The 11,558-nt window shown below is 34.3% G+C and overlaps 1 protein-coding gene across 1 annotated transcript; it reads left to right on the forward strand.

Moving 5' to 3' along the window:
- The first annotated feature begins 6,576 nt into the window (after positions 1-6,576).
- On the forward strand, positions 6,577-7,635 carry LOC128989187 (uncharacterized). Its single transcript, XM_054411058.1, has one exon. It carries the CDS (start codon positions 6,577-6,579, stop codon positions 7,633-7,635), a length of 1,059 nt encoding a protein of 352 aa, XP_054267033.1.
- The last annotated feature ends 3,923 nt before the right edge of the window (positions 7,636-11,558 follow it).

The following is an 11,558-nucleotide window of genomic DNA, read 5'->3' on the forward strand; positions in this document are numbered from 1 at the left end:
TAGTTGAATTGTTTTTCTGGTAGTTGGAGAGGATACTGGTATTTGAATATAGATTATTTAATCACCATTAAATTAGCACTGTAATAATTGATTGTTATATGATTAAAATTAGTTTTTTGTTGTTTTATTAATTTAAAGTTAGAATTAAATTCACATTTCACACAACTATGATAGAACTCTATAGTTTTCCTGAACTCAGTGGTAGTAATATGTCAGTAAAGTAAAGTCAACCCTTGCTAGCCATAGTATTAACAAGACATATTTTCAATCTGGGAAACCTTAAACTTTTAAAATAAATTATAAAACCTCAACATCTTAATGCGTTGGAATCTTATTTTTAGAAAAAAAAACAGACCAAAATTATTTGTTAAATAATGAAGACGGCCCAATTATAAATTCGGAATTACTGAAAATAATTACATCAAGAACAACACTGTAACATATCCAAAATTCAAAAGATTAATTTTTCTAATATTATTTTTTATTTTTCCAATATCCTTTAAATCATCTGTTTTAACTTTGTTTAAAATTAATTTATTAAGTAAATATTTACTTTCTGTACTAGTGTAAACACAGCCTGAAGATGGAAACCAAGTTTCTGAAAGCACTAGTGAAAAAAACAAATTATTATATATTGGCCTTGTTGAACATTTAAATTTAGATATACTGTACATTTCATCAGTGGTAGTATTTTTTTCTTCAGTTTGTTACCGGGACATTACGGGACATTACAGGATATCCAGTGGATTTTTTACATGTCCCGGGATGTCATGGGACATTCTGGGATATCCTATGGCATTCGTACATATCCCGGGACTTTACAGGATATCCTGAGGTTAACTTACAAATCCCGGGACATTACGGTATATTGTAGGATATCCTGTGGATTTCGTACTCGTCCCGGGATTTTGCGGGATATCCTGAGGATAGCGCACATATCCCGAGACATTCTCAGGACATATGGGACTACTATGGGATGTCCCTGGGATAAAGTGTGCTGTCTGGGTATTGACTATATATGTATAGTCAATGGTAGGAACAGAAAATAACACATTAGAAAAGCGAGCTTAGCATCATCCGTAAACCTTTGTTACAATCACCCACTGCAGTTGTGATTTTTTACTTTACACTTTACACAACCACCATTGAAGCGCCGTCAATGAGTGGAAACCATGTTTCTAAGCTATTGGCGACGATCATTATTAAATTGAAGTTTCCCAGCCGTATACAACACTGATTCAAGGTCTTCTTTCTGGTTATCAAAACTCAAGAACAATTTATACACAAAGAATCTCTGGTTCCTGAACTGGATGATGCATAGTTATTTAATTTCATTTACGGTTACACTATTACACTATATTATTGCATTTTCGATTAATTAAATCCGTTATGTAAGAAAAACGTTTTTAATATCACTTCTCACTTGGTTGGGATTTGCATTCAAAACGTGATTGAAAAAGGTTGCGGTATTTGTAAACAACATTTGTAAACATATCAGTGACAGCTAGGAAAAATAATCTTGATCCGAACAGCTGTTCGTTATTTCATAGATGATTATGCAATAAAAATTGGACGAAAACTTGACATAAATCGCACAAAACTGCATTTTTGAACGTTTGTAATATTATTTACAAAGTAGTGAGGCCATATTTTAATGGCTAAAGACAATCTCGCCAATCCAGTGAATACATTAAAATGACTTGGATCTTGATAGGTACTCTCGTTTTCCAGGAGAAGATTGCGTAAAATGCCATCTTGAGTGTTACAGACAAAGGGAAAGACAGACAGACAGACAGACAGACAGACAGAAGACTCGTTTCTGCTTATTTAATGTATAAGACGTAAAATTAACCTAAAAATATATAATTCTGAGCAATGTACAGACAAAACTCTAATTTTATTTATATAGATAGGCAAGCAGAAATCTATATATAAAGCCAAAAGTACCCATGAACTTTTGAGAAAACTACAAGTCACACCCCCATAAACCATAAACTTAAAATGTTCGTCATGACGAGAAAAACCTTGCGCAAAACTATCCATTATTTCATAAATCACCCTTTAAGGTCGTAATTTCTTTCCAAAGGGAACTTTCCTTATACATAATGTTAAAAAAAACCTCAGCTGTCTTTATTTGTATGTTATTCTTTCAATGTATTTCCTTATTAAAATCAGGTGTAATTATTTGTTTGTATTTCTGTATTCTGTTTTGTTTATTCAAGTTTAACTTAACCAATCAATAATTTTATTAATACTTATGAATTAAAACGGGGTGGGTGAAGCCCGTGGGTAACAGCTAGTATGCTTTAAAACCTTTTTTCTCAGCTTATGTGCATCGCAGGGAAAATCTACGCATACTGTTAGAAAGATAGTTTCCTGTGGATGTGCAGAATGCCTTTATAAATTAAAATACAAAAATAAGCACAAAATTATAAGTGCTTCGCTCAATAATATAAATGGGGTATTTGCATTTTTGTGACGCTTAACATCACGCACACTGCGCCTCTGCGATGAAATCAAGCAGTAGTGAGTAGACAGACACAGCAAAAAACCGCCAACCGGGCGCTCGAAGGCTTGTACAATAGGAAACAATGCCATTGTTTGCGCTTCCGTTGGTAACGCAAATATTTAGAGCTCGATATACTAGGAGCAGCACACTACTATAGCAGGGTTTATTGAAATCGTATTGGTGGATCTTTTGCAGTTAAACACTTTACCTGCTCTGGTTTAAAAAAAATGCTAAATTTTTATAATTTTTTAGTAGTGATTTCTATATGTCCGCTATTTTACCAGTGTAAAGCAGATTAATCTATGATTTTATATAAGAAAAAATATCTGTTTATTGAGAAGGCACGTTCTAACTTCAAAGGGATGTATATCCGTTTTTGATTTTTCCTTCGTCTTGTCGCGTCAGTTCATATCGTACATATGTACTTCTGTGCAAATAAATAACCCTCTATCATAGTTTTGAGAAATTGGTTGTGGGGTTACTGTTAAAGCTAAAATTCATTGACATGGGGGATGTCAGTTAGTTGTCTCAGCCTTATACATAGGCTACATAAAGTTGTCAATTAATCTCTCTACGTAATGTTAGGGGCTTACTCGTTTATATGGTCATGTGGCTTCTTTTGCAACAAATGATGCAAATAAAATAGCAATGTGGCATTTCCAAAAAGCAAAATAAATACTGTAAATTGTTTGTTACGTAAATATTAATTTGTCTGTATACGTAACTAGCCAAATTAATGCCAATCTATCTATCAAATATGACAATATGTATAATTTTACACTACTTTTTAATGAAACAGTATGTATTTCTTGTAATTTCAAGCAATACATAATGGTAATTTGTAGGAAATTTTATTCTCTTTCAGAATATCACGCTCCACTTTGCTCGATTTCCTCGCCATTTCAAAGTTATTTGCAAAAACGTTAAGCAACCTCCAAATGTATAGTAGTGAGAAAATACTGAATTAAAGATGTTGTTCTTAAGCTTTGTACAATTAAATCTACAGTTCTACTGAACCGATTTTATTAATTAATATGTCATTGGATAGCCTAATTTGTGAATACACTGTATTTGCAAATAATTATGAAAGTACTGTTGAGGTTGCAAGCAAGATCGTTTGGATATAAATCGATGATAAAGAACTCAATTTTTTGAACAATTTGTGTTGGTCGTGATTTAGCTGTGTGCTTTAATGAAATGGGAGTGGTATTTCAATGAAGGTTCTTAGGTCAAAACAAATAGAATAACGTAGTTAGAATTAATTAAATATATTTAAAACTAAATTCTATATCCAAGATATAATGCAATTTATACTTTATGATTGAGCGATACAGTATCTTGAACTTAATTGATTAAAACTATCAATATCTCAAGTGAAAGCTTTTGAAGTATTTTAAGACATATAAAATAACTTAAATAAAAATATAGTTACGTATCATTGATTGCAGATAGGTAATTATCGTTGATTCGTGATTCAGCAGTGTGCTTTAGGTAGTCCGATCTCAATAAACAATACAGTAGCTCAAATAAATCTGCGGTACGTCCTTAGTTGGCCAAAATTATGAAAATCGGTCGGGTAGAAGAGCTAACCCGACTCGGAAAAGAAAAACCAATTATTTTTATAGATGGTAATAATAATTGGTTTACCAGTATGTATAATCTAATCATACGAAACATGTGTTAATAATTCAACAGCTTATTGTTATCTAATTAATTTTTCTTTGATTAAATTTTCTACATTCTAAACATTCTAATGTTATGTGCTTAAACTGTACCATTAATATTAGTGAGTAAAGTGGTGTATGGATTTCATAACCATTATTTTACTAGAGACCGTTGTGTTTAACCATAACGGGCACTGTTGCTAGTAGATCTATAAAGCAGTTCCTTTGCTTCCTTCATTAGATAGATATAAAATATGGACTAACAAGATTGGGTAACATTTAATTGCGAAGCATTCGTTTTGGCTTGAAACTGTCAGATATTGTATTTGCGAAGGTTTATATGTATTCCTATACAGTAATAGTTTTCCCAGCATATCTGGAAAAGTGCACACTAAATATGGAAACCAACTCCTATTCTGAATTTAAGAAATTTCTACTAAGATTCCCGTACGTAGAATGGGCACCAGCTACCTAATTCCAAATCAACTAATTATTATTTATAATTTAATTATCGTCTTCAAATTAAGTGATGGTTGCTCTTAAAATAATAAATTTAACATAAGCAAATCCATATATCTATTACTTATTTAATACGCAAGCAGGTTTTTTGTGACAATTACTCCTCAGAAACTACTGAACCGATTGACATGTTTTTGGTGTCATTGGAAAGACCGTAACGTGAAGTTGTGCAGGAAACTTTCTTTTTAGGGAAATAATTAGAGAGTGAGGCCCTGGAGCCCTTTAAAGTTTCGTATTTCTCCATAAGATTAACATGGTAATAAACACAAAAAACCACCATGCTCATGTAGGGTGTGTTTTGTTGACATTGTTATGCAACTCCAACTGTTGTCAGAAATTAAAAGTGAGAAAAAGAAAATATGTGAATTGAAAACAGTCAATAAGTTTGCTAATTTAACAGTTTACTACAAACATTTACTGACTTTGTTGAAATGAAATATCTAGAGTCGATTTGCAAACTATGTAAACATAGGAAAGTCGTAAAACACCACCAAGGAGTAGAAATAGAAATAATTTTTTTTCGTTTATAATCGTTATTATAGACAACCTAATGCGGCTATGAGTAAGTCTATTTGTAGAAAACTCTAAAAAACAAGATCATCTTTTGAAAAATGATAAGATATTTACAAGAAATGTTGATTATATCGACCTGTTATGTACATACTGTATTGAGTATTTCCATAATCTTTGAGTCGAATCTTTTAAAGTCATCAGAAATTATGAATGTTATTCGTTTTAAAATAACGTCTGTAATACTTAGCAATTGCTCGAATTCGAGCAAGAGGGACACTAGTACTTATTTAATACGCAAGCAGGATTTTTGTGACAATTACTCCTCCGAAACTACTGAACCGATTGACATGATTTTGGTCTCATTGGAAAGAGCGTATCGTGAAGTTGTGCAGGAGACTTTCATTTTAGGGGAATAATACCTTTTTATTGTTATCTTGCAAATACTGTCATGGCATCCACTTAACCCATAAGGCCCATGTTAAATTTCTAAAAGTTTAAATTCACATAGGGAAAACCCCCGTGGTCCGATTTGTTCCATTTCAGATTTATACCTTCCCGTGGTTGGGTACTATAACTGTGCTAAATTTCATGCAGATCGCTTCAGCCGTTCATGAGGAGTATTTGTAAAACTAAAGCAGGAGTGTAGTATAAGAGCTTCGCTCGCTTCGCTTCGCTCCGTTCAAAAAGGTAAACAAAAGTTGTAACATGTGTTTACAAATAAATCATCTAAACTAGCACATTGCAAAATAGAGAACAAAAGGGAAGAACAATCGGATTGATACCGTTGAGCATTATTTGCTACAAAATGTATAACCAATAAGGATTATGCACCATTGGCTTTTGATGTTACAAGTAGACATTTTTCATTTACGTGAACCAGACGTACAATTTACTTTGAATACTGCACATAGGGATTCCAAATTATGTGAACCAAATATATCATTGACTTTGGATAGGTACTGCAAGTAGACATTCCATTAACTTGAACCAGACGTGCCATTGACTTTAGATACTGCAAGTAGACATGTAATTTATGAGAACCAGATGAACCATCGACTTTAAATACTGCAAGTAGACATTTCATTTGCGTGAACCAAATGTGCCATTGACATTAGATACTTCAAGTAGACATTTAATTTATTAGAACCGGATAGACCATTGACTTCGGATACTGTAAGAAGACATCAACTTTACATATAACACATTTGGGTTCTGCAAGTAGACATTGAGTCGTTATCTAGCAGTCGATGAGGAAGGACCTCGTTATCAGTTAACCCACTCGCTCGCCCGGTCCTGCGTGCCTCGCTGCTTACCATTATACAGTACCTTTAGTACGGTAACATTCAACATTTGTAATAACGTATTTGGGACATGACGGAGTGTTGTAAGTGCAACGTTGAGTGCAACGAGAACTCGTCCGACGTAATATCGTGCGTGGAGTGCAGTGACGTGATGCACGTGCAGTGTGCGGGACCTGACCTGAAGAGGAAGACCCGTAACCGTCCGTTCAAGTGTGGCAAGTTTAATAAGGAGACAGCATCAATGTCAAGTGTAAGTGATACCGAAGATTCTACTGTCCTCAAAGCAATTAACAGCTTACACGCCAAGTTTAGTGACACCCTTGATCAGAAACTTTCTGGTTTAGAAGGGAAAATTAATGACTCGATTTGTGAAAAACTTGACGTAATCAATGAACGAATAAATACATGGCAAGAAACAATTACGTCATCGTTAAGTGGCCTAAAATCAGAAAACATCTTATTGAAACAAGAATGTGTGGATCTCAAATCACGTTGCGACGACCTGTCTAAACAAGTAGACTCAGTGACGGAGCAGCTACAAGACTTACAGCAGTACAGCCGGATTGACAACCTGGAGGTCGTAGGGGTGCCTTTAACCAAGACTGAAGACGTGTATGCCGTTCTAAAGGCAGTTGCTAACACCATCGGTACGCCCTGGAAGTATGAAGACATTTCAATAGCGCATCGGGTGCCTTCAACCCGCCAGAAACATCCTAATATCATCGTAAAGTTCACCCGCAGAACTTCCAGGATGACGTGGCTACTTGCGGCTAAAGAAATCGACCTAACCGCTAAAATGGTGCATCCGAGCTTTCCTGATACACCAATATTTATCAACGAACATCTCACAGGCCATGCCAAAGAAACTCTAAACTGCGCCAAAAAGCTCGTCAAGGAGAAGAAACTAGCGTATGCATGGGTCAAAGAAGGCAAGATCCTGGTGAGGAAGACGGCAGATGGGAAACCAGCACGTGTGAGGAGCCCCGAGGACGTCAAGGTGATAGCGGCTCAACCAGCGGCTCAGTCTACGGCTCAACCAACGGCTCAACCAACGGCCCAGCGACAGCTCAGCGGAGGTGTCAATCAGCGCGGCAACAGCGGCTCCAACACGGACAATGCTTCATCGTAATCATTATGCAGTTAATGGGTTGAATAATGCACTCAGCCTATAAGATACATAGGTATTTTTAATTTGCTCTTTAGATTTTTATAATGTGTTTCATGGTTAGGTAAATTATTTTAAATTAACAAATATCATTCTTTCATGAGCTGTCAAGTAACTTGATGTCATATTTTAATAAGCTAAAGTAAAAATATTTGACCATAAATTGCAAACTTTTTCCCATTAAGAGTAATAACGTTCATTATATGATAAAATAATATTTGAAGCACCATAATTTGCTGAAACAGGATATTTCCTATCAGTTTTAATAATACTACTTTAAACCAGACTAGACCTTTATAATACTATATATATGATAATAATTTAATATCACCAATCATCTTAAACATAAATCAAAAATTCACGTTCTATTGTCATAAAAAAGTTACTATGTTCAAGATGTATTATTTTTTGTGAAAATGTACTTTATTTTTATTGTGTTGGTTATCCATAATTGAAGTGAAACACATTAATGTTTCAATTATTATAATGTTTCAATTATTATAATGTTGTTAGTTTATAAGTCATGTTAATTTTGCAAAAGTAATTAAATTTTCCTCATCACATTAATCAGTAAAATTATTTATCTTTAATTTATTATAACAAAGATGTATGAACCGTTACGTATAAGAGTAAAAAATGTTTATGAACCTTTTTATTATAACACACTTTCTGGTACAAATGACAAGGTTTTCTCACAGGTTATCTAGTTTTAATTATTGTTCATTCTTATTAACTGTAGGCTTATGTAAAATTACAAGTGTTATTGATTTTTTATGATTCGCAATGAGGGAAATATTATTGTTTTAGTTCTCATTATGATTCATCTTTAGTACAGAATTTGTTATTGTAGCGGCTGCAGGATCCGCACAGTGGGTTGTTTTTGTTTGTTTTGTTTTTCTCGGAAAATAATAAATCTCATACTTTTTTTTTCCTACAATTCGCATACAATTATTTTACTTTTACTTCATGGAGGATATTAATGTCTTTAGCGACAGCTACAGGCACATTGAGTGTACAACAATAGAATACTTAAATGACATAGGATTAGCTTTTAGCAAAGATAAAAGCTTTTTAAACATTTTCTACATGAATATTCGAAGTTACAATAAAAACTTTGAGTTACTTCTTATCTTGCTTCAATCGGTAGTTTTAAAGTTTGATATTATTGCGCTGGGGGAAACGTGGTATGGGGGTGTTGGGGAGGGGATGCATTTAGAGGGGTATAAACTGTTTCGCACTACTAAAGGGAAAAATCAAAATGATGGGGTTTTGATGTATGTGAGTGAGAGAGTGAATGTGTGTGAATGTAATGAACTGGAGCTGGGCGACGTGTACGGGTTGACCTTAGACTTTGTTTATCAAGATAAGCGGTGTAATCTGCTATCTGTGTACAGGACTCACGACAGTGACTTGGACAATTTTACTTACGCTCTCGAAAAATACTACGAAAACAAAAACAATCAAAAAACCTATTTTTTAATAGGTGACATCAATGCGAATCTGCTGGAAACTGACAACAAGACAGAGCGTTATTTGGATGTCTTGTATGAATATGGTTTTATGAATGGTATAAATGTACCGACTAGAGAGGTAGGCGATAGTAAGACATCCATTGACCATATTTTTATAAGTCACCACGACTTTACTGCACTACGAACTGCTGTTGCGAAGACTGAGATAACTGACCATTACAGTGTTTGTCTACAGATTAACTTCTCCAACAAAACAGAACATACATTACAGGAACTTCACACCTACATAGACAAAACGGAACTGAGTACACACATAAAAGAATGCGACTGGACAGACATTGTACAGGCAAATGACACAAATACATGTTCAAATATCATGATTTCAAAAATTCAAGATCTTGTTAGCATGTCAACAAAAACTATTAAAAAACCAAACTCTAAACTCAGGAAATTAAAGCCATGGATCACACATGACCTGGTTATTAAAATTAGAGAAAGAGATAAACTTAGTAAACAGATTAAAAAACAACCTTTTAATACAGTTTTGATTGATAATTTCAAAAGATTAAAAAATGAACTAAATAAAAATATTAGGGAAACCAAAAATAAATATTATAGGGAAAAAATTTTGGGGTATAAAGATAATCCGAAAAAGTTTTGGGGGGTTTTAAATGAATTGGCGGGTAGAAGCACTAAACATGACATTTTCCCACTTTCTCAATTCACATTAAACAAACCATACGCAAAAACTGACGACGATATGAGACCGCTGGTGGCCAACGAATTCAACGCCTATTTTACCCAAGTTGGTTCAAACATGGCAGCTAGAATTGATTCGAGTGGTCCACCTGTGGTACACGACTCTGACTATGCTGTTGACTCTGTCCTCGCACTGCACACTGTTACTGAACATGAACTGTACGGCTACGTCACCAGACTGAGAGGAGGCTCAGCTCCAGGGTATGATTGTGTATCAGCTGATTTACTCAAGGACAACTGGGATTCAATAAAACAGCCACTTTTACACATCACTAACATGAGTATTCGGAGGGGAGTTTACCCCGACGCCTACAAAATCGCTAAGGTTGTTCCTCTATTCAAGTCAGGAGACTGCTCTAAGACTTCGAACTTTAGGCCGATCTCATTGCTGAGTGTATTTACCAAGGTTTTGGAAAAAATAATTAAAGACCAGTTAACTAATTACCTTAATCATTATAACATTTTAACTTCACGTCAATTTGGATTTAGGAAATCGAAGAATATCTCTGACGCCTTGTTTGAAGTTAACAAAGATATTAATTTAGCTGTCAATAAAGGAAACAAGGTCGTGCTGGTATTTTTTGATTTAGCTAAAGCCTTCGACTCTGTCGACAGATCAATACTATTAAAGAAAATGGAGTTAATTGGAATAAAAAACGTTTCATTAGCATGGTTTAAATCATATTTTTTAGATAGAAAACAATTTGTAGTCATAAATGGAGTTCAGAGCAATTTAGCTGAAGTAGACTATGGTGTAGTTCAAGGAAGTACCCTTGGTCCTTTATTATTTCTAATATATATAAATAATCTAGTTAAAATCGACATTGAAGGGAAGTTTTATCTCTTCGCAGATGACACTCTAGTATTATTTGAAGGTAAAGACTGGGAAACAGTTTTCAACCTCGCAGAAAGAGGTATTTCAAAAATTAAAAAATGGTTTGATCAAAATGTTTTGACACTCAATGTAGATAAAACTAAATTCATGCCAATCGCTTTTAGTCATCGTGGTGACACACTCATCAATGAGTTAAAAATTCATCCTTGTCCAAATTTTGATCCGGCTTGTGACTGTCCAGTGATAGATAGAGTGCAAAAATATAAATACCTTGGCGTAATTATTGATTATAAACTTTCATGGGCAGATCACGTATCATATCTAAATAATAAACTAAGAAAATATATCTATGCTTTTAACCAGTTACAGCAGATTTTGGAGTTTGAAGAAATCAGAATTGCATATTTTGCTTACGTGCAGTCCCTACTTGACGGAGGAATAATAGCCTGGGGCTGTGCATATGGTTATATTTTAAAGCCATTAATTATCACCCAAAAAGCGATAATAAAAGCAGCCTTAGGCAGGAATCGGCGCTACCCTTCGGATGCTCTCTTCAATGAAATGAACGTTCTTGACATCAGACAATTGTTTATTCGAACCATGACTATTTACATATTCAAACACTCGAATGACATTTTTGAAAGAGTAACACACGAATACAGAACCAGACATGCACTAGGTGGAGGAATTTATTTGCCGAGACTAAATAGAACTTACTCTACAACAAATTGCTACTATGTTGCTCACACTATCTACAACAATCTGCCCTACAACTTACGCGAAAACTATTTTGGACCACTGGTCAAATACAAAAAACAAAT

The sequence above is a fragment of the Macrosteles quadrilineatus genome, unplaced genomic scaffold, assembly GCF_028750875.1.
Source record: "Macrosteles quadrilineatus isolate MER2022 unplaced genomic scaffold, UCM_ALF_1.0 Scaffold_3__2_contigs__length_128488019, whole genome shotgun sequence".
In the NCBI taxonomy this organism is placed as follows: Eukaryota; Metazoa; Arthropoda; class Insecta; order Hemiptera; family Cicadellidae; genus Macrosteles; species Macrosteles quadrilineatus.

Excerpts from the sequence above, each read along its gene's own strand:
- LOC128989187 (XM_054411058.1), top strand. The coding sequence starts at position 6,577 with ATGACGGAGTGTTGTAAGTGCAACGTTGAGTGCAACGAGAACTCGTCC.